A 24,714-nucleotide genomic window follows, 5' to 3' on the forward strand; every position below is an offset into this window, starting at 1 on the left:
CCTTCTGGAATTGCGGGCGATACGTCTGGCGCTCAAGGCCTTCCTTCCTTCCCTTCGCGATTGGTCGGTTAAGGTCCTGACGGACAACACCACCGCGATGTGGTATGTCAACAAGCAGGGAGGAGTAGGGTCGCAGTGTCTCTGCAGAGTGGCTCTGCGTCTCTGGTCCTGGGTTCAGGATCATCAGATTTGTCTGATGGCAAATCATCTGGCCTGGGTTCAGAACGTTCGTGGAGGCAGTCTCAGTCGGCAGTTCTCTGCCGATCACGAGTGGAGGCTCCATCCAGAGGTAGTTCACGACATCTTTCAGATGTGGGGGACTCCTCGGGTGGACCTGTTTGCCTCTCACGAGAATGCTCACTGCCTGTCATTCTGCAGTCTCCAGTATTCGATGCAAGGAGCCTTGGGGGACGCGTTTCAGTTGAGTTGGAGCTCGCAACTCCTTTACGCGTTTCCTCCCATACCTTTGATTCCTCGGGTTCTGAGGAAGATTCGCCAAGACCGGGCCCAAGTCATATTGATCGCCCCGGATTGGCCAAGAAGGGTGTGGTACTCAGACCTTCTCCACCTCTCCTCGCACCCGCCGCTCCGTCTCCCTCGCAGGGCAGATCTCCTCTCTCAGATGGAGGGGCAGGTTCTACACCCACACCTCCAGTCCTTACACCTTCATGCCTGGAGATTGAACGGGGCAACCTGAGTTCCTTTTCTCTCCCACATGATGTGGTGGATGTCATTCTTTCGGCCAGGTGCAACTCCACTAAGTCAATCTATTCTTAGAGATGGTCTAAATTTGTGACTTGGTGTGGGGAGAAGTCCGTTGACCCTTTGAGGGCTCGTTTGTCAGATATACTTTTATTTGCTCTTTCTTTAGCGCAGCAAGGTTTTGCTGTGGCTACAGTGAAAAGTTATCTTTCGGCTTTGTCAGCTTTTCTCTGCCTGACGGATCAGCCGTCCTTATTTAAATATCCTATTGTTTTAAGATTTCTGAAGGGCCTTACAAATAAATTCCCTCCTGCTCCTTTTATTGTGCCTCAATGGGACTTGAATCTGGTGCTTACTTTTCTAATGGGTTCCCCTTTCGAACCTCTACATAATTGTCCTTTGAGGTTGTTGTCTTTTAAGAAGGTTTTGCGAGTTGCAATTACCTCGGCAAGGAGGGTAAGTGAGCTTCAAGCTCTTAGTTCTAAGCCCCCATTATTGACCATCCATGCTGAACGAATGGTTCTTAGGACCAGGGCTGCTTTTCTGCCTAAGGTGGTGACTCCCTTCCATCTAGGACAGTCCATTACCAGTCCTACCTTCTATCCTCCCCCTCACCCTTCCAAGGAGGAGGAGCGGCTTCACCGTCTGGACCCTAAGAGGGTGGTGAGCTTTTATCTTGATAGGACTAAGGACTATTGTGTTGATCACCAGCTGTTTGTTGGATTTGCTGGTTGCAAGAAAGGAAGAGCTTTGCAAAAGCGCACACTTTCGAGATGGATAATTCATTGCATCAAGATCTGCTACGACCTGGCTGGTAAGGAACCTCCAGAGGTTATAAGAGCTCACTCTACTACAGCAAAGTCTTCAACATCTGCTTTGTCTAGGGGTGTTCCTGTTGAGGATATTTGTAAATATTAATAATAATAATCCACATTTGTATAGCGCACAATCACCCGTTAGGGTCTCTAGGCGCTGGGGGCCGTCGGGAAGATTAAGCAAGCTATTGCCCAGAGTCACATGGTGCTGGGCTAACCTGCCGCCGGAGCCGGGGATCGAACCCTGATCCCCAGATTCCAGCGTCAGTCGCCCTGGCCGCGGCGCCACAAAGCGGCAACTTGGGCCTCCCTCCACACTTTCGCGAAGCATTACTGCTTGGATACCGAAGTGAGGAGGGAAGGCCACTCTGCGCGTTCTGTCCTCCAGGATTTTCTGGTATAGGAGAGTGGACACCCTCCTCCGGGAGTGGGGACTGCTGTGGGAATCTATTCACAAGGTGAGGAATCCACTGGCAGATGTATCCATCAGAAGAACAAGTTACTTACCTTCGGTAACGCTTTTTCTGGTGGATACAGTATCTGCCTGTGGATTCCTCACTGACCCACCCGCCTTCCCGTTGTCCAATCTTCTATACCTGAGTAACTGTGATGTTAATATGTTTTTTTATTGTTGAAGGAAAAGTTTTAATTCAATTGCTTTTCTGCATTGGTTTCATACTATGTGTGTTATGTTGACATTTGTGCACTGTGTATACTGTGTATATATCTACTGATGTTGGTCTGTCCGTGTGCCTCGAAGGTACGGAAAAAGGGCGGAACTAATGTCATCACGCCGGCGTGGGCCTATTAAGGAGTCGGTGACGTCAGCGGAGTCGCGCGCGGTGTCATGCCTCTGTGACGTTGTCCACGTCCGCGCGAAGCTACAAAAAGAATTTCCGAATGTTGCTGACGCAAGGGGATATTCACAAGGTGAGGAATCCACAGGCAGATGCTGTATCCAACAGAAAAAGCATTACCGAAGGTAAGTAACTTGTTCTTTAGAAAGTAGGTATTTTCTTGCCTCTGCTAGGTTGTGTATTCGTTGTCTGGAGTTTGAGTGACAGGGGCTGGGGTATTCCAGGAGACAGGGTGAGTCAGCACAGGGCTGAATAGAGAGATCTCATGCAGATGGGAGAGAGGAGTTGCACCTGGGACCTGAATAGGGCTGTGCCTTCCCTCCACAATGCTGGCTCCACCTCCTGTGATGTGTCTGATGTCCCTGGCCTACACTGTGAAAGGAAAGAAGGAATCTTGTCAACAAAGTGCTCCAGGACTGACCAGAACTGGTTTGGGTTAGGTACAGACACTCTGTTCCTTCAGAGACCAAGGATTTTGTTGTATAAATATTGAGACCCAGAATCAAGAACTTTAGATCAATTCTGGGAATCAAGACGAACCTTTGCTGGGGAGAAGGGAGCTGGAGGAGGAGACTACCCTTGTGCTGTGTGTTTGGGGGTTGGCATGCAGTGGTTGCTTCATTTGCCAAAGAAAGGAGGAAGGGACCGAGTGTGCTTTCTATCAACTTAAAGAAGAATCTCCAAAGACTTGAACTAGAGCTTGCCTCCTGCCTGAAGTCTCAGGAATACAAGACTTCACCAACCAGCTCCCCCCTGAGTTCCCTTGCTGGGAATTGAATTGCCTGCTGTTGTGCTGGGCCTTCTGAGAGACTGCGTGTTGCTGGGAGCTGGAAGCGCGACTCAACAACGAGACGCGTGTCGCAGCCGCTGTCATCGCATCGCCGAGGAAGCTCGCTTCCGCTGTCATTATCGCATCGCCGGAGGAGCGGGACGCTGCCACGGAGGTCATCGTTGCATCACAGGAGAAGCGCGTCACAGGCCCTGTCGCAGCTCCAAAGATCATCGAGTCGCCGCACAGCCGTCGGGCGTGCACGCATCGCACCAACGTTGTCGTCTCGCAACCGAGATGCCATTTTGTCGCCTCGCACTGAAAAAGAGTATCGCATCGAGGTGCCATCTTGTCGCATCGCACCCGAGAGAGCAGTAAGAAACAGACGCATCACCTCCCCACACAGTAAGTAAGCGAGCGTCAACTCCCCTGCACAGCAGTAAGGAACCAATGCATCCTTTTCCCTGAGTGTAAGGAACCGACGCATCAACTTCCCTGCGACCCTTTTGTTTTCTTCGCGTTACGCATTCAAGGTACATTGAGACTAAAGTGTTGCATTTACAACTTGAGAAAATTGAACTATTTTATAACATTTAATGTCTATTTTTGAGTTCAGTATTATGGATTTTTGTCGTTTGGTCTTGTGTTAAGTCTATATAAAAATACTTGTTTTTATAATACAACCTGTGTGGTGTCCATCTGTAGTGTTGTCACTGTATTACTGTATGTGTTCACAAATGCTTTACACACACTGCCTCTGAGATAAGCATGCCTGCCCGTGCCAAGCTACCAAGGGGGTGAGCAGGGGTTATTTTAGGAGTGCAGCCCCTTACCTTGACTAGATGCAAGGGTCCCTATTTGTCAAAGGTACCTACCTATGCCAACTAGAGACCCCCAAATCTAACAGTCGCTTTGGGCAAAATCTTTAAAACAAATGTTATTACATTTGTCATTATAATTTTGTATCAGGTTCTTTTTATATGTAATGTGAAGAATGGATTGTTGAATTGTGAACTGTCAAAGTTTGCAGCCTTCATCAACGGTGCATTACATTTTCATCAAGGTTGATTTTCATGTGTTTGTATATATTTGTTTTCCAGGAGCCAGGATCATTGCCCCCCAGCTTGGCAGCATTCTGTCCGTGGGAAAAAAGTACTTTGGTCTACGTGGGTTTTGGAGTGGAGAAGGAGGTCCTCTTCTACAGTCTGCAAAATAAACAGGTGTGAATAACCAAATTGTTCTTTTTAAAGGGTTGCAAGAGCACCTTTAAAGCTCAGTACTAGAATTTCATTTGGCGTTGTGTGGAGATTTAAAATTAATTGACCAAGCTTTGTGAAGTCCCCTGTGGTATAACTGGTGACAACTTGTATGGATCCAGAAGAGCTGTGTGGTGTCTCAGTACTTTATGCTGGTATTAAAGAAGCTATCTTTGGCAGGCATGCATTGTCTGAGCTTACACTAGCAGAGCTTAGTAGTGAAATAGTGAGTCTTAAATTGTTTTGGCAGATCTCTGGGTGTAGTTTCTTCACTAACATAGGAGCGTGTGCAACACCACATGACTTAATGGGGTGACCAAGCTGTGAAAAGACCAAAGACTATGAGCTTGTTGTCAGTCTCCATTAGTATGCCTTTGTTTTGCTGTGAAAGTATCTCCCAGGGTTTGATGCTTATGTTGGTGCCTTTGGAAATGGCATTCTTATCCATCTACTTACAATTAATGCTTTTCATACTACCATGGCAGTCATTGTATTAAAGTAGTTTCCATGGAGGTGTGGGCAGATGACTGATGATCAGATTCTCCTTAAAAGTGCTTCACTGACCTCTGATGTTTCCTTCCTTATTTTCTGTTTATTCTAAGCCCTGACGCTTGCAAAGAAGCCAGGCAGTGGTTGGGAAGAAGCCTGGCAGCATGTGAGCACCAATGGTGTGACCATTGAGAGACCCTGATCTTTATCTTGATCAAACCAAACGGCTAGTCACCTCTCAATATGGCAGCTGCAAGGTGAACCTACCATGGAGATGTGTCTACAGGATTCAAAGAAGCTGATGACACAAGGCTAGTAGTTGGGCCTAGACTGAGACAGGAGACAAGGAGATTAACTAGGCTCCTCCCCAGGAAAGGATAAGCAGAGATGAGCTCCCCAGATATTCAGGGAAGTTATTGAACAGTGTGTTTAATGGGGCAAAGGCAAGGTGATGTTCCAGCTTTCCCCTCCTTTACTGGCATTCACATACAATAAATGTATTCCTAATGCATGTAATACTCGCTGTGTTAGCAAAAAGACTATGCTTCTTTCTGAGTTCCAATTTTAGGCTGAGTTGCTGATACAACACTTTGACGACTGTGTCACTACAAGGGGCGCCGAGTGTTTCAACCTCCATTAGGCACTAAATGACCATAATTGGGGAACCAGAAAGAAGAGTCTATTACTACCACAACAGGTTTTATGTGCATTCGGCATGAATATATTGTATGTGTCAGTGCAAGTATGTATAAGAGTTGAGTGCACAATCTGATCATGACCCTAAATAAGCCTTTGTCCCCTGGCTGAGGCCCTAGACAGGCTGAAACATGTTGATCATAGGAATGATGCACTTTAATTAACCCCATTGTCCCACCATCTCTTGTTTTTAGCAATTCTTAGGGATCCAGGAATAAACTACTGACATTGGAATCCCTAGCTAGGATTTTTTATTACAGTGATACCACACCTCATTCTGGTAGAAATCTTCCCCAGACAGGCAGCCCGTTTGCCCCCCAACATAACTTTTGGGCAAACGTGGCAACCAGATGATGAAGCATGCCACCAAGGTTGGTAGGTGATGGTGTGTCAGAAAAGAATTTAAGACCCCATACGGACCTGTAGCATCCTCCATTGCCACCTATTGGAGAGAAATTTTCTTGTGGGTGACGACCTTTCACCGTGATAGCTTGTTCTGCTTTTTTTTTTGTCCTCATCTCACCAATAGACATCTGCAGATTTAACAAGCCGTCGTATCTTACAGCTGGGCGCCCCATGGCTACCTGCATTTGCCTAGGTCAGCCCGACCTGCCCTGGGTAGTGAGGGCTTGGTATAATCATAGGACCCGGGGAAGACTAACACTCTTCAGATTACTATTGTCGAAAAAAAAAACTAATTGCAAATCCCGACCCCAGCCTAACAAAGGTTGCCAAATGTTATTCGGTGTCTTCTTGCTTCCCTCTTGCTCTAATCGTGCCATAACGAACGAGGCTTTAAGCCAGTCTTCTCTGTTCGGGGGGATAGAGTCTTTCCACTTCATACATATCTCCCACCGAGCGAGCAATATGAGGTAAAGCAACAATCCCCTATGGATCTGTGATAAAGCCAAGTTAGTAGAGCCATTACCCCCAAAAAAGACCAAATGGAGGTGATCTCAATGTCAACTTTGAAGATATCCGATAAGGAGTCTCCCACATCTTTCCAGTAAGATCTTAACTCCGGACATTAAAAAAAGATGTGGATGTCGTCCGCATTCAGTGATTTACATCTAGGATAATTAGGGGGGGGGGAGCGGAGCAAACTGGGCTATCTTGGCCAGGGTATAGTAAAATCTGTTAAGAACGAAAAAATTATTCTTTTTTTAAGCTGGCTGGTTTGATGCATTTATAAAGTAGTTTAAAGATGGCTCAAAAAAATCTTCAATATTATGGTCAAGGGGAGATTGGTTCCAAACCAATGATTAGGATGGAAGGTCTATATCATCTGCTTCAAGAAGCCTCGTATACCACATGAATATCTTTCTTTTTTGGCTGGACATTTTGCAATAGCCGCTCTAGCTCCCAATTGCCTCTTATTTCGCCTACTCCTGCCTCGTACCATGATTTAAGTCGAAAGTACTTACACTTAGAGAGTGCAGGGCCTATCTTAGCTCTTAAAACCTCCCATGGAAGAATTCCATCTACATCTATCAAGTCAGACCACTTAGCCGTTGTTGTTGTAAAGCTTTTATTCGACATTTTGTCATAAAGCCAACGCATTACAAATACATTCATATACATAATTTTTTTAAAGAAAATAGCAGCTTAATAGAATAACAAAGGAGAAAAAAGGAGAGAAAAGGGAAAGGAGAGAAAAAGCAATATATACGTAAGTCAAGACCCAGACAACATCACAGGGTATTTACAATTTTTAAAGGATACATTAATATTCTTCCAATTAAAATTAATCACAACACCGAGTATTAAAAAGCTATGAACATGATATAAATAGATAAAATGCCAGTAATTTAAAAAGGTTATATGCTAAGTTTTTAATCCATATTTCTTCCTAATCAAGCAGACACTATGGAGGTACCTGCTGACTCCAAAAGTTATCATTTGGGAAGTTGAGGATCTAAATAATCTGTCAGCCTCATTGAGCGATCTTATGCCCAAGTTTTTACAGAGAGGTTTAATCCATTTCATACGTTGTGTTTTATAAAGTGGACAAAAGAAAAGGATATGGGCCTCATCTTCCTTTTGCTTTAATTCACACAGCTTGCAATGTGGGTCAGTCCCCTTAGAGTTTCCCCACCGGCTGGTATTTGCGTTTATCTGTAAGACTCCATATCTATATTGAAGATATACAGTTTTTGCCAAGGGTGGTTCAACTTCATCCATAAATAGTTCAAATAAGGGGGTATCCTTAAATTGCAAAAACTTGTGTGTTAACGAGCCAGTGGCACGTTCATATACTTTACTGGTCATGTAGTACCAATAAGCAGTTTTCACCTGTTCTTTGGAGTTAGTTTGCAAGACAGTTGGGTTTTTCCAAAAGTGAGAAAGACCAATTTTTGTAAACCAAGTGGATATATGTCTTAGCCACTTGATTGAGTTAAATGTGTCCAATTCCCTAATTTCCAATAAACCGGCTCTATAGTCTGCGAGTTCTGGGGTAGACCATAATCTCACCCAGTAGAGTAGTGGTCTCAACCAACATAAAAGATCTGTACGTTTTAAATTGATATCTAGGTAAACAGGGACCAAAGGCGTTCTTAGTGGTAGTCTTAATAGGCGCCTAAAGAACGCGTTCTCATCAGTATCAAATATCTTGTTAGAGTAAGGCCCCCAAATCTCGGCCCCGTAGAGGGCTGCGGATTGTGCTTTTGCTTTAAACACTTCAATCGCAGGTGTTATAGCTTTTGAAGTACTCCCTCCATGAATTTTTAAAATAGGTAGAGAGTTATGTTTAAGTGTCAGCCTACTTTTTTCAAGTTGTTTTTTCCAAGATATTTTATGGTCAAGCCTGATACCAAGGTAGTCAAAAGATTCCACATACTCTAGTTTGGTGTTATTTAGTGCCAAATTCTTCTTGAAAGTTTTTGGTGGATTAATGGCCATATATTTGGTTTTAAGAGAATTAATTTCTAGCCCCTTTAACACACAATAGCTATTGAATTGATTTATAAAATTTTGCAATCCTTTGGTTGTTTGTGATATTAAAATAGTGTCATCCGCAAATAACAGCGCTGTGATTGCCTCATTGCATAATTTGGGAGAATCGTGATTACATTGTGCCAGATAGAGGGGAATATCATTTACGAATAAAGAGAAGAGGGTCGGAGCCAACACGCACCCTTGGCGTACTCCCCTTTTTACCGGTATGGCTTGAGTAAGTTCACCGTTTCTTCCCCACCTTACTTTAGCAAAATTATCAGTGTGGAGTTTTATGAGGTTAGACAACAATTCGGCCGGGACGCCCATTTTCCTTAGGATGTTCCATAATAGGGAACGAGGGACAAGGTCAAACGCTGAGCGTAAATCCACGATTGCTACATATAGGCTACATTTCTTAATTTGAACGTATTTCCAGCAAATACACATGAACCTATACACTTGATCCACAGTGCTTGTCTTAATTCTGAAACCTGCTTGATATTTTGAAAGAATTTTGGATTCCTCTATCCAATCTAAAAGTCTGTTTAAAATGTGCCTGGCAAATGTTTTCTGTAAAATATCGATTAAACTTATCGGTCTGTAGTTACCTGGGTTATAGCGATCCCCTTTTTTATATATAGTAACTATCTCCGCCCCTTTCCATGTTTCAGGAATCGGAGTTCCCAGCAGGATAGAGTTACACAAAAAATGTATATAGGGACACCATACTTCAATGTTATGAGTAAATAGGTCCCCTGGTAGTTTATCTGGGCCTGGGGCTTTGCCCGCCTTAATTGCCTTGATTGCGTTCAGTGTCTCTTCGATACTAAATTTGGGAGGACTGTTGCTCGGAAGAGGAGATCCTAGTTTATTTTGGTCTAAGGACCCCCCTGCCAAATCATATAATTTAACAAAGTGATCATACCAAGTTTTTCCATCTAGGAAAAAATCCCTATTGGAGCTACCAGTTTTATTATTTTTTGCTATTAAGTTCCAAAAGGTGCTTTGATCATGCTTCCTAGCAGCATTTAGAAGATCTTCCCAGATCGAATCATCCCATTCCTTTTTGGCACTAGAGAGAAGTCTTTTATAATTGTGTCTACACTCTCTTACCCTTTCCTGATCTTTAGATTTCACGGCATTAATTAAATTGCTTTTGGCTAGACGACACTGCTTATTATACCACGGTGTCTCTAGTTCCAGTTGCCTACTTAAGCTTCCTTTCTCATTACAACAAGTTTTGCTCAGAAGGGGAGTTAGTGACGCTACTAAGTGGTAGTGCATTTTAAGGACTTCGTGAGAACCCAAGCTCAAATTGTTGTATAGGGGAATAATGTCCGAAAAGGTGTTATAGATACCCGTGAGTGTATCTTTCTTTGCTAATATATGCGGCCACTTTATAGCTCTTCTATTGTTAGATACCTCAACCTCTCTGCTACATTCAGTTACACCATCAGATGTTACAAATGGGTAAGAAGGTAGCCCCAATTGCAAGGGAAAATGGTCACTTTCTGGTCTTTTCATGACCTTAAAATCTATCAGCAAATGCCACAAGTTGATTGTGACCAGAAAAAAATCAATTAATGATGTACAAGTCCCCTTGCTGTACGTGTGATTTGCGGGTTTGTCAGGATCTAGCCGACCATTGCATGCCCTTAAATCATTTGATACAGTCAATTCGAATATCTGCATAGCCGCCACTGAGCTTTTAGCTAATTTTAGGCTATCTAAGGAAGGGATGTTATTAGCCCTATCTTCATTTTCCATTAAGTTTTCAAGTCCCTGCACAGGCTCGAATTGGCAATTAAAATCCCCACCTATAATTATTTTGGAGTTTGCCTCTAGGTTACACAAATACGAACTCAATTGTTCTACAACCATTGATTCCTTGTTTTGAGGGTTCGGTCTATTGTAAATATTTATCAAGTAAACATCCCCCAAATCCTTCGTGGTCATTTTTACTCCAAGCAAATCATTAGAAATAAAATGCAAAGGTGAGACAACAACATTCAAGGATATTCGTATCCAAATCAATAAACCCCCTGAGGGTCTACCTCTTACAGATGCAATTGCCCCACAATGAAATGCTTTATAGCCAAGTCTATGGACCATATTGATTGCCCATGTTTCCTGTAAGAGTATTATGTCATGCTCCTCCAGGAAAGAACTCCAATTCCTGTCACGAAGGTTCCTGGTCAATCCTGCAATATTCCATGACAGAATTTTAATATCTTGTTTTAGTTTACATTGTGCTAAGTCACTGGATGGAATATTGCATACATTTATTATTTCCCTCTCATTTGGGCCATCTGGAAACTCCCCACCGGGTACCAATTCTTGACGCTCGTCATGTGCTAATAATGGCATATTGTGGTCCTGTACAATACAAGTATCGGCTAAACCCCTCACTTGATAGTCTGTGCAGATATTGTTTAAAACAATCAGGGTTTCCCTTTTGCTAGCAACAGTATTAGTTGGTTCGAGCAATTTATTCTCAGATAAATAGTTTGAGTGATGGACTTTTCCATTATAGTAATTAGGAGATACATACACTACCTCCTCCACTCCCACTATATCATTGTCAATATTCCGACCTTGAATTTCCGAGTCACACCGGGGAAAGTAATCTGGGTTGACTAATTCTGCTGCTATATTAGTTGTAACATTTGAAGAATCTACCTTAAGAACTCCTAATCCGTCATTCACCTCGGATCCGTCTGAACTAGGGATATTTACATCTTCTCCCCCCACCCCTCTTTTCAATAATCTTCAATCGCAATCTTCCAATCCACTAAATATTTCATACCTATTAAACGTCTCCAGTGGTGTGAATGGTAATAGGTGATTTGGCCTGCTATGTACTTCTTGGTTAAACCTGAAGGGTATAGTATCCCACCTTGGTGTAATGGGAGCTGGGATTGAGTAATACCCAGTGGGAGCATTGCTAGTATGCTCCATATTTGAAAAATAATTGGTGGAGATAGCATTGCTTTGTAGAGTTTGTGGTAGGAAGGCTGCGGATCTTGGATAGAAGTATGTTAATGGGCGGGGGATAATGTTATTCGTGGCAATACCCTGTCGCCAGTTTAAAATATAGCGAACTGCATTCTGATCCCTAAAGTTAATCACGACCACATCTCCCCCAATGTCTTTTGATCTTCCTCCTAACCACTGGAGGCGACGTACGTGAACTATGTCGCCATTAATGTGGCTGGCAATTGGTCTATATGTAGTCAACCAATGCATGACCTTGTTTTTCAGTTGGAAAAAACCTTCCCTTTTGCTCTCAGATAGCTCAGGTACCCCCGTGAGAACCACCACAAAAGGTGCAGCTTCCGGCGGAAGTTCAGTTGGAGGTCTCCTGACATGTGCCCCCCTAAAATACCTACTGCTTCCCTGATCCAATCCTGATTTTCCATTCGTTTTTATACCTGAATCCCTTATTGGTTTAATAACGGGAATGGTTGGAATAGAATTTAAATTCATTGTTGGTCTAGTAGGGGGAGTTTTAGGCTGGTTTGTGTGTATCATGTGGGGATTGTTCAATAATGATGTTGAACTAAGAGGCATGGGGTTAGGTACGGGTTGCAAAACCAGTAGCGCATTGCCGGACGAGGTGGTGGTAGAGGATATGTTTTTATTATGTATAGCTGGGGGATTTTGAGTGGATGTTGTACTTTGAAATAGTGTTGGTACGTTTGCAACCTCCTCATTACCGCCTAACCTAGATGAGTTTACCTTACTACCTATAACAGACTCGATTGCCCCTAGTCTAGTTTCTATGTTTTTGAGTCTTTCTACGATTGCTAGGGTGTAGCTTCTCATTATTAATTCGATGCTATCCACTAGTTCGGTATTTGGAAGTAATTTTGACCCATCGCCCACTTTGGCAGGTTCAATGTGAACCTCACTATATTGTAGTGAAGATGGTGGCAATGGTAAAGGAGTGGCTGCAATATCAACAGTGTCCATAACAGTGGTAGTGTCCATAGCAGTAAAAATGGTTGATTTAAATTTCTTGCCAAATTCAGTATAACTCAGCTTCTGTTTCGTTGGGCCCGCTTTTTTACGTCTTTTTTTAATAGGTGGCGGACCGTAAATTTTATGTGGAAATGTTCTCTTAGTCTTACTGTAGGTGCAATAATCACCTCAGATGGACTAGGTATACTATTAGAATTCGAAGCAATAGTGCTGGCACAAGTTTGAGTGGAACAAATAGAGGGCGCTAAGCATTCTCTAAGCAATAAAGGCACATTGTCCATAGATAACAAGTCATTATTAGGGTCTGAACCAAGCATAATGTTGGAATCTGAAACTTGGGTCGGCTCAGACACAGTCCTTTTCTTAAGATTACCAATCGAGCGACGGCGCTCGGCTTGACGCTCTGCTAAAAATTGTTCTTTAGAACTTTCGGCGGGTGTTTTAATTATATAATTATCCAAAGTTCCATTAGTCATTACCCCAGTTTTTTTAATCACGACGATTTCCGGGCTCAGCACAATGGTAGACATTGATATATTTTAGATTCGTGAAGCAATGCAGAGCACAACAGAATACTATGAGTAGGCGTAGGTCAACTTACTCCAAATCGCCGCGATTAGGGGACTCTTGCCCAGGGGGGCCGGCCCAGTCCAGTCTCCTCAGGCCTCTGAGGGCCTAAGAGGGCCCGCCCTTTGCCCGGGCTTAGCCCGACGCACACCCGCGCACGTCCTGCGACGCGGGACCTCTCTCCCCGATTTGAAGCGCCTCCTGGCGCGAAATCCTTGGTGGGCGGGGTCAGGTGAGGTCAACCGCGGGGAGTGGTGGGGCTTGTGGTCTCCCCCCTCGGCGGCCGCTCGCAGTGGTGGAAAATGCAGCGGCAGCGGGGGGGACCTAAAGGAGACAGCCAGATGGTCGAAAGCGTCTCTTGCCACCTACAGCTCTCACGGAGACAGCAGCAGAATCCCCAGGTATGGCCAGCAGCACAGCGGTCCTTCGTCACTCACAACACAGAGCACCCGCTCCTCAGCACCTCTCTCCCCGATTTGAAGCGCCTCCTGGCGCGAACTCCTTGGTGGGCGGGGTCAGGTGAGGTCAACCGCGGGGAGTGGTGGGGCTTGTGGTCTCCCCCCTCGGCGGCCGCTCGCAGTGGTGGAAAATGCAGCGGCAGCGGGGGGGACCTAAAGGAGACAGCCAGATGGTCGAAAGCGTCTCTTGCCACCTACAACCCTCACGGAGACAGCAGCAGAATCCCCAGGTATGGCCAGCAGCACAGCGGTCCTTCGTCACTCACAACACAGAGCACCCGCTCCTCAGCACTTCTCTCCCCGATTTGAAGCGCCTCCTGGCGCGAAATCCTTGGTGGGTGGGGTCAGGTGAGGTCAACCGCGGGGAGTGGTGGGGCTTGTGGTCTCCCCCCTCTGCGGCCGCTCGCAGTGGTGGAAAATGCAGCGGCAGCGGGGGGGACCTAAAGGAGACAGCCAGATGGTCGAAAGCGTCTCTTGCCACCTACAGCCCTCACGGAGACAGCAGCAGAATCCCCAGGTATGGCCAGCAGCACAGCGGTCCTTCGTCACTCACAACACAGAGCACCACTTAGCCACACCTGCTCTCTTAATTGGTATCGCCAAACTATCTCTAAGGCAGAGTGGGGTCCCGGGGGAATCCCATATAGGAGCAAAATCAGAGAAATATCTGCGTCTCACTTAATACCATGTCTCCAGGGTGGCCTTAAGGACCTTGAGACGCACTCGTTTAAAATATCTTGGAACCCCAAACATATATAGAAAATCTTCTCCTCCACTTCTCCCCTCGAGCATCACCTTCTCACCCAGGAGCCTACCCCATGTTGTATCATCTGGGATTGAAAGCAGCATCCTAATAGCCTTAAATTGAAAAGCAATTAAGTACCATCTGATGTCCGGAACGGCCAACCCACCTTTCGTGAGCCTCCGCCTCAGCTTTTTCCAGGACTTCCTTGCGCTTTTATCCCCCCAGATAAAACTCCTGATTTTACCCTGGATCTTACTATTGCTCTTACTAGGGAAGACTAAAGGAACTGCATTGAACAGATAGGTCAACTTAGGGAGAATACTCATCTTCACCAAATTGACCTTCCCATAGATCGTCAAGGGAAGATTCCTCCATCTGGCGAAGAGGTGATTGATTTCCTTAATGGTTTTCTCCAAGTTGATCAGGGGGATTTTATTCAGATCTTTAACAATTTTATTACCCAAATACTTAAATTTGTTACTGATGGGGCCTCCCCTATAATCGATGTTCCAACACATCACTTCCGTTTTAGAGGGATTGGCTAGATAACCAGAAATAGAGCCAAATTCCTCCAACAGATTTTCGAGCCGTGGAATAGTTTCCTCCGGATTACTAGTATATATAATAATATCATCAGCATACAATGCTATATTACAATGATAATTTAGTGATTTAAAAGGACATATTAAATCATCTAACCCAATAGCTTGCGTCAAGGACTCAATATAAATGTTAAATAAAAGAGGGGATAAGGGGCACCCCTGCCTAGTCCCTCTCTGGATGTCAAAGCTAGGAGTCAGGGTGCCATTCAGCAGGATCTTTGTGGAGGCTCCCTGGTAACAATTCCTCAAGGTCTGGACAAAGACAGGGCCCATGCCCATCCCCTCGAGAACCCCCAAGAGATACCTCCAGCAGACCCTGTCGAAGGCCTTGGCCGCATCAAAGGCCACCACTACCAAAGGATCCATTCTCACCACAGCCAAATCGATATTCCCAATCAACAGTTGTCTGTTCCTGGATGTACCTCCCTGTAATAAAGCCCTTCTGGTCAATATTAATCAGACTAGGAACCAGTGAACCAGTTTAGCCATTCTCCCTGCCGCAATGCCCATAAAGATCTTATAATCGGAATTCAGCAGGGAGTTCGTACGGTAGGAATCAGCCTTTCGTGGGTCTTTTCCCGGCTTCAATATCAAAACGATGATAGCTTCCTTCCAGGATCTAGGGGACCACACCTGTTGGACTATAAACTGAGTTAAATAAAGTATACAGTACCGGGGTCAATTCGTCCGAAAGAAGTTTATAAACTTCATTCTGAAGAGCATCCAGACCAGAGGCTTTATTGTTTTTAGATCTCTTTATTTGATCCCTAATCGCTTCTGTGGTAATAGGGGCGTCAAGAGAGACCCGATTAGCTTCAGTTAAAGTAGGCAGGGATTTGACCCTTATCCAGGAATGTATTTTATCCTGAGGGGACTAGATTTTCCTTGTACAAATCCGAAAAGAGAGAAAGAAGACAATTTTGCCTTAGCTCAATTTTTGGAGCTTATTAGACCATGCAGCATGCCTCTCAGACTAGCTTTATAAGCATTCCATACATAGTCTATGGTTGTGAAAGCCAAGTTTAATGAAAAATATTCTAAAGAGGATGTTCTAATGGACTGCAAAATTCCAGGATCTGACAACATTAATCTGTTCAACGTCCATCTAGTTTGTGGAATGTTACCTTTCTTGGAATTCGAAAATGAAACAGGGCATGATCAGAGAGGTGGCTGGGTACAACAGATATCTCATATAGATTATCTGACACTTCCCTATTAACTAAGATATAATCTATTCTTGATGAATGATGATATTTTTTTACTATAAAATGTGAACCCCTGGAGATCTCCCCTTTTGGCCCAACAAACATCTACCATGTCAATGTCATGTAACAGATTTTTCATGGCCCAGCGAGATCGCGGGCCCCTATTACACGACTCAAATTAGACCTGTCTTTGAATAGATCAAGGAGGACATTAAAATCGCCTCCTATTATTAAGGGGGAGTCGCCTTCGTCAATTTATCTAGCAATTTACTAAGATATGAAGGATCATCGACATTTGGACCGTAATAGGAAGAACGAGCTAATTCTAATCCCCCAAAATCTTATCTGAGCCAATATCCATCTCCCTGCTTGATCTATCTGTACAGATTTAACTACACAGGGGGTCCCTCGCTTCACCAAGATTGCAACACCTCCACCTCTACTGTTAATTGATTGCTGCGAAAAACAAAAACAGTTTATCCAAGAGAAGAAAGACCTGGGCCGGGGGAAGAGTTCTAGGTACTTAAATATCAACCTTTGCCTACGTGGGCATCTTAAACCATTCACAATCCAGGAAATAAAACAGATTTTACTGTCCCTTTTAGTATTACCTGCCATCAACTAGTGCACCCCTTCCTCGAATTAAACAGCATTTCTTAAAATACAGATGAGATGAGAAATATTTTTTTATTTTTTCCCCCACTGCTCCCCACCTATTGAACCCCGCCAACGTCTCCTCTCCCTCCCTGTGACCCCCTACACCCTGAGGACCCCTTCCAATAGGCTAAGCCTATTCGGTCGCCTCTCCCTCGGGTAACATTTTTAGACGAATACTTTAGAAACTTGGGACCTAAAACCGAGCCCTCCTTAACCTCTGATCCCTCCTTCATTTCCCTCCCTCCTTTTCTTTTTGAATCTTAACAATAAGGGTGTCTACCTCCTCGGTTGTACGGATTATTTGTATATGATTATTCCACATCACACTTAGTGTGGCAGGAAACCTCAATTGAGCCTTCCCCCCAGACTATTTAGCTCTGCTAATCTCTTCCCCTAATCCCACTGTCTCGTTGCAGTTATGTGGGAGATATCAGATCTAATGGAGAAGGAAAAGGAGGACATATCTGAAAGTGGAGAAGAAATCACACCTTCCTTAAGTGCGGCGGTCAAAATCATCTCCTTAACTGAGTAAGACAAAAAGTTCACCAGAATTTTCCTGGGTTTCTGTCTTCCTGGGTTTCTCTTGAAGGGATCCCGATGTACTCATTGGATTTCATGTACAAGATCGAGGTTTGGAAATTTTTTCAAAACTGAGCCTTTTAGTAGGGAAATCACAAACCCCTTAATGTCCTCCCCCTCAAGACCTTCCGGGATATTTAGAAACTTCAAATTGTTTTTCCTAGAGTGATTTTCCAGTCGCTCGGGGTCGTCCTTCAGTTCCATATTTTGAGTTGATAACTTTACCAGGTCAGCAGAGGTCATTTGGATCACTTCTTTTAATTTGAGAATCTCAGACTTGATTACATCGGTCCTCAGAGTGACTTCTTCCAATTTCTGAGCCAGTGCCTCGCATGAGGAACGAATAGCAGCCTGGTTTGCTTCTGATACAGGGAACCTACTAGCTAACTCTGCTTGATTCATCTCAGAGACTATAAACCTGCTGGTCATCTCTTCTGTCATAGCCACATGTAAATCAGCTAATGAATGCGTGCTAGAAGCTGAAACTGCATGCTCCTCGGAGACAGGAGTGTTTAAACTTTTGTTAATACTTTTGTGGACCATTTGCTGGGTCTCCAGCCCCTGTGCCTGTGCCTGTTCCTGCTCATCTTGTAATCCCAGAACTGAATATCTATTAGAGAGATTCACCATAGGGTGGACCACTGAATCAGTTTCAGTTTTGGGCACTGCACCAGCGGCAGAAGGATCCTGAGATTCATTTCCCACTAAGCTGGGCTGCGTACCATTGCTTGTAGTTTCACTGCCAATTAAAGTTGATGCCTCAATAGTTGGACACACCGGGGCCGTGGACGTGGGTGTAGACGTGGATAGGGACATAACTTGATAATAGGTTTTTAAAGATGGAGTCATTTTTGTTTTTACAGTAAGTGTTTTCTTGTCCCTGCCTCTTCCTTTGCCTTTATTAGGCACTTTCCCCTTAACAGGAGTCCCACTGTTGATAGTATTTCCACCCTGCTTACGTGGTTTAGTTAATGTTCTAACTTCAGAAGCTGGGGGGGGGGGGAGACCCGAGAAGGAAAAGTCGACTGAATAATGACTATTTGAAGATAGGTGGGCTGCTCTGGCTCGCAAGGTGTACCTGCTTATTTTTGGGGGAGAGATACCCACTTTATTCCCATCACTTTTCTCCATACAATAAAGAGGTCTGAATCAAAGAGTCACTCACTTGACAAGGCGCGGGGAAACTATCAATAAGGCTCTTTCTCCCAGATAAGGCTTCTTATTCTGGCTTACCTTCAGATAGGTAAATTGAGTCAAACTTACTGACCTTGGCCCTTTCATGGGGAGCTGGTCGCTGGAGCCCCCCCTCCTGCTCACCCTCTACCTCAAAAGATTTCCTAATCTGGAGACCAGGGTATACACCAAAGCTGGCGCTGACCCTGCCTCCGATGAACCGTAGCAGCAAACAGGCGAAGTCCCGGCGTTTCCTCTCATGCGCGGCTTCTTCCCACCCCATGCCAATCTCCTGCCTCGGCACCACCGCCACCGTAAACGCGGTGAAAGCCCGGGGCCGCCGGACCGTCTTGACAGTAAAGGAGTGCCCCCCCCGCATATCATCTAGCAGGTGAGAGAAACTAAGGAGGGAGATTTAAAATTAGACAAATTGGAGCTTCAGCATCCGTCCCTACGAGAGACCTGAGGGAGCGTGACCGCGGCCGTTAGCTATCGTCCGCCATGTTCCCCCCTCATCTCTCCAACTACTTATCTGCTTGTTCTGCTTTTCATTTTGATTCAGGAAGGACACTATCCAGATGAGCCCCATCCGCGCCTTTCCTTATAGTGTATATGCATGTACAATTGTGGCCAGTAGTTCTTGACTGTCAAGACACATACATTCTACCTGCAAATTCTTCACCTTTTGAATATACCATATGGCAGTTTTGACCAGAATTTTTTTGATAGCACTCCCTTGCTGGTATGTGGTGCCTGCTTCAACACGGATCCGCGCGCTGCAAATCCTGATATCACTGGAGCCCTAAAACGCCACCACAGGTGTAATTATGTCCGTTCCTTTTTTTTCAGTGACTTCGACGCATCCCAGAGTTCTTAAACTATCCTCAGGAGACCTGTCATTATTCAACATTTTCTTGAAAATACTTTGTATCTGATAGAGACTTCTAGCAGCAGATTCCTTTCCTTCCCAGGTATTAGTCTAGATCCAGAATCTTTTCGTGACCAATACTCCTGCACACGCGTAATTGGCATCAATCGGCCCCATGTTGCATGAAGTGATGTGCACAGTGCCTATGTAGTCGCCACCCCAGCATGCTGCTGTCAGTTCTTTTCTATCTGATAGAGACACCTTGCTGCAGATTCCTTAACTTTTGAATTCTCCCCAGGTGCCACTCTGGTTTTGGAACATTTTCAGCAGTACCTCTACTTGCTGGGGGACGGCGTCGTATCGCTCCTCGATGACGTTGACTCCGGTCATAATGTCAGCGGAGCTATATAAGTCCCCTCCGGCGTGTGGACGTCAGTTCCTTTTTTCCATGCTCTAACGAAGATCCGGAGAAGCGGTTCCTCTTGTTGATTTTTTTGTACCTGCTTCGACACTTTGTCGGTGGAACAGTATGCTTTTGTCTACAGGTTTCAAACCTTGTGGGTCTTGTAGCCAACATATGTCGGTGACGGACCTGTATACAATTTGTATTTGGTGTTTAGGTGAGCACCACGAAGCAGAGAATTGTGGCTCCTGTCAGAAACTAAAGCCGAAGTAGTTAAAGGAGAGGCGCTTGAAGTTAATGGTGGCGCGTGTGTCGCAATCCTCGGAGGCTTCCCAGCCTCGGTCTTCATCGTCTCGGGAAGAGCATTTGCGGTGTCAATATAGGTGCTGAAGTCGTTCTGGAGGATGTTGTTCTCGCTGGAAGTAAAAAAGAGAAGTGGGTGAAGTTGCGGCATTCTCGAACTTTACCGCATGGAGACTCCGTCTGCCACGGCTCCTCCCGTTCGACGGTTATGGAGGCTGTACGCCAATTTGCATGGCATCTCCCCATGTTTCCGGAAGCCGGGGCGTCGATGGCTCAGATGAGGGAATATTATAATTTCTTGCACCTCATCTTTGTTACCCCATCTCCCGCTGGAGCACCATTAGGCCCCAAGGAAGTGAGTGGGGTGCAGTCAGAGGGTTTGCCCTCAGTGACTGTTGAGCCGTTGTAGTCGAGGGGTCGGCGCCAATCGACGTCGGTTGGTGCCGCTTTGACACAGGTCCACAGTCCTTCGGGATCTCAACCAATGACGCGGGACTACGATCAGCCGACTCCGACACCGACAGCGTCGGTCGAAGTTGCTTCTCTTCCTCCTTGTAGGCGTCGTACGATATTGGATGCAGGGAAGACTATTCAGACTGAGGGGAATTTGCAGGTTTTGATCCCTTCTCAGGAAGAGGTTGTGGAAAGACACCCTGTGTCGATTGAGGCAAAGCCATTTTAGCCCATTTCTGACATGAATGTGCCACGGATGGAGGAGAGCTGGTTGTCTGCTCTGGGAGAAGCTAGTTGCCTGGATTCATTACCACCTTCCCGGTAGCTTTCTCCCACTAGCCTTGTTAGGGAGAAAAGTTTCTCCTTTGCAGACATGCTAGTAAAAGTGGCTACAGTTTTAAACGTATCACTTCCTACGGTGCAAAGGTTCACAGACCCTTTGATTTAGGTCATATGACAGACAGGGGAAGAACCTGTTCTTCCGTTTGGGGAGGCCCTTTTTGATATTTTATTAGGTACTTGGTCCAAGCCTTAGTCGTGGGCGTAAGTGGACCGAGATATTGCACGTAGACACCTGACTGCACTGGGGACCCAGTTTGTCTTCAAAGATCCCCTTCCACCTGTAGCTTGGTGACTCAGGTTGCGACTTCCTCACAAGATGTAGATTCTGTGGGTAAGGAGTCTGAGTCGTGATGCATGGGGTAAACACATCTTTGCTTCGGCAAGCTCAGACTTGAGATCCATAAATACAACTTCTGTGCTGGGGCCATATTCCCATGCTTTATGGGATTTGCTACAGAATGTGTTGCCATCTATTGTGGATAACCTCAGCTTGCAGTTTGGTGATTTGAATAAAGATGGTCAGCAGACTGCTAGTCTTACCATAAAATGTGGTATGGATACTACGAACTCTGTGGGTCATGCTATAGCATCGGCAGTGGCATTAAGGCGTTGGGCTTAGTTGGCAACTTCGGGTTTCTCGGAAGCTGTTAAGTCGACTTTGGTCGACATGCCATTTGCTGCTGCTCCTGTTTTTGGGAGTCAAGTTGATGCAACGTTAAGACTCTTCCATGACAGACAGAGGTCTTCAGAATCATAGCTTTTCATTGTTTGTTACTGGGTAACTTGTCTTTATACTTGAGAGGCAGGCTATTTTGTTATAAGCGAGTAAGCTTTGTTAGGGCATTTTACATGTCTGTTTTTGGTTTGACCACTTAGTGTCCTTTGAGAGCCGATGTTTTATTCTCAGTTCCTTTTTTTTCCTCGTTTAGGATTGGTTTAGACGCCCAAGGGAGGTTTCCTTTTGTTACTTGGCCTCTGAGGATGAGCTTTGTGCTCAGTAGTTCTGATGGATACATCTGCCAGTGAATTCCTCACCTTGTGAATATCCCCTGCGCCAGCAACATATGGAAACCTTTGTAGCTCTCTACCTCGACAAGGACGACGTCACACAGGCACGATTTCGCTCGTGACCTCGCTGATGTCACAGGAGCCATAAGATGGCCTTGTCTGCGTGATGACGTCAGTTCCCTTTTTTCCGCGCCGTCGACTCTAACGGTTTTTTGGGACTCTACGTGGTTTTATTGCTACTTTGTGTTTTCTACAATAAACCAAAGCACACAGCAGCTGACCATGGTTTCGCACATCAACTTTGCCTGTTTCAAAATTATTTGGTGGTGCTGCTACTCTCACCATCCGCTGCCAAGGATGTATATCAGCAATAGAAAAAAGAGTAGAGAGGCGCACTCAATGAAATTAGTAGCACAAAAAGTCCATTAAATATTTAGATCTTCTGTTGTTTTCTTAGATATATTCTTTATTTTCGTTCACATAAAACGGCACAGCCAACGCGTTTCATCCCCAATTGTGCCTAGGGAATTTCGTCAGGGCATATACTGAACGGTAAGGTTGATGCGGTGGTCCTAGAGAAGGTCGCTCTATGGAAGCTGTTGTAAAAATGATCGCAGTAGATCACAGTGTTTTCCTGGGAAAAGTATGCCGCTCAGGTCCGAGTAGGATAGAAGTTCATGTCCCCCGGATTAGCCGAAGATATAGGTTGTGACGGACAGGGTGTCTGTAGATCCTGGACACGTATAGTGCCTTGAGGGGACTTCCCGGCAAAAGCCGTTCAGCGTTCTCCGGGGGATAGACGGCTCGTGTAGTTCCTGGACTTCGCGTTATTGCGGAAAGTACCTTTGATATGGTACCCGTTCTGCGCCGCTCCTCCTCATGGATTAGTGGAAGCCTACTCGGACCTGAGCGGCATACTTTTCCCAGGAAAACACTGTGATCTACTGCGATCATTTTTACAACAGCTTCCATAGAGCGACCTTCTCTAGGACCACCGCATCAACCTGACCGTTCAGTATATGCCCTGACGAAATTCCCTAGGCACAATTGGGGATGAAACGCGTTGGCTGTGCCGTTTTATGTGAACGAAAATAAAGAATATATCTAAGAAAACAACAGAAGATCTACATATTTAATGGACTTTTTGTGCTACTAATTTCATTGAGTGCGCCTCTCTACTCTTTTTTCTATTACTTTGTGTTTTCTACCTTGAATCCTGTTCTCTTTTGTTTCTCTTTTCGGAAGATGTCGTCGAAAGTCAGGATTCAAGCCTTGCAGGGAGTGCGGTGGACACATGTACATAACACATCTTCACGACGATTGTGTATGGTGTTTGTCATCGGACCATGACGTCGAGGATTGCGCTTCCTGCAGGAAAATGAACCCGAAGGCTCTGCAAGAAAGGGAAGTCAAGCTGTTCATGGCCAAGATGCGGAAAGAAAAGAGGGGCCGGAGGAGATCGAGGTCGAGATCCAGGTCGAGGTCGGGCTCGAAGTCGACGTCGGTCATGCTTCAAAACCCAAGAAGAAGAAGAGGCACGGCTCTCGACGCCGTTCGGATAAGGAAGAGGCTCAGACGTCGACCTCAAAAGTCCATCGACATTGTGAGGATTATGTATCTCCTTCTCCTTTTCCAGAGAGAGCGACTTCTCCTGTGGCTTCACCGGCGCAGTCACTGGCGCCAATTCCTTCTCCATCTCTGGAACATTCTTCGGCTCCGGTAGAAGAGGTACCAGTATCTGAAGGGCCATCGACTCCAGTGGATCCACAGTCGGCACCGGCAGGCCCGAATCCGGTGATGCCTATGCCTTAGCTTATTCCAGGCGAGTACCCTCCCTTTCCTGGTCCAGGGCAAGACCCATCGCATTATCTCAATGCTATGTATGGTGTCTTTGCGAGGGCAATGTACCCCTCTGGTGCACCTTTGGGTCCCATGGGTCCTATGGCGTTCAATTTGGGGGTTCCTCAAGCCTATGCTCAGGCTCCCTTTATGCCTTTTCTTCCTGCGGCTCCGTCCTGGATTTCCCGGTGCCGAGGTTGCCGACGCCCAAACCTCCATCTCCGGCGCCGTCAGCTCGACCTCGTTCGACTTCGATTGTGCCCCTGGATCCGGGTTCGACGCCGGTTCCGAATCAATCGGAGCCGTGTACTACTCCATCGGCGCCGACCTGAGGATAAGGTTCAGGCGGGAGGCTCAAAGATTGTTGGAGGAACAGCAATATAGGGAGGATGAGATAGAGGAAGGTGAGCTTCAGGAGTCAGAGGACTTTTTTGAAGACTTAAGAGTGGCAAGTGATCTGGATATGTCACCAGAATGGCAACTCTCTCCTCCTTCAGAGGTTCTTTCTACGGATGTGGCTCCCTACCACACTGTGATACGTAAGGCTGCTGATCTTTTAGGTCTACAACTCCCGGCAGCGGAATTTAAATCAACATTCTGACAGAGGTACTCCATTCTCCTTCTGCAGTTATAGAACCTTTACTACCATTCAATGACGCCATCCCTGAACCGGTTATGGAGGCTTGGCTAAAGCCCTTTTCGGCTCTGGTAGTCTCGAGATCTGTTGCCAGGAGATACAGGGCGGCTCCAGGAGATCCGGAGTTTCTTACTTCACATCCTTCACCTGCGAGCCTAGTTTTCCAAGCTGCCTGTTCGAAGAAATCGGCTGCTGCTTTTCCACAGATTCCGGGTGACAAAGTCAAAGAGACTGGATCAGGCTGCTAAAAAGGTGTTTTCTTCAGCGTCTATGGCACGTAAGTCCACTAATGCTACTTGCCTTTTGGGCAGGTACATTCATGCCTTAATGGATTCTGCTAAACTGCTGGCCCCGAAGTTATCGGAGGAGGACA

General features: G+C 45.5%; 1 protein-coding gene across 2 annotated transcripts in view; it reads left to right on the top strand.

Moving 5' to 3' along the window:
• The window catches only part of LOC144784260 (mitochondrial Rho GTPase 2-like), a 1,917,079-nt gene that overhangs the window by 1,269,333 nt on the left and 623,032 nt on the right, over positions 1 to 24,714 (top strand). For both annotated transcript variants that reach the window (XM_078662926.1, XM_078662927.1), the window contains exon 41: positions 4,244 to 4,363. In XM_078662926.1, coding sequence (XP_078519052.1) covers positions 4,244 to 4,363 — 120 coding nt within the window. The remainder of the gene's footprint in view (positions 1 to 4,243; positions 4,364 to 24,714) is intronic.

The sequence above is a fragment of the Lissotriton helveticus genome, chromosome 10, assembly GCF_964261635.1.
Source record: "Lissotriton helveticus chromosome 10, aLisHel1.1, whole genome shotgun sequence".
Taxonomy (NCBI): Eukaryota; Metazoa; Chordata; class Amphibia; order Caudata; family Salamandridae; genus Lissotriton; species Lissotriton helveticus.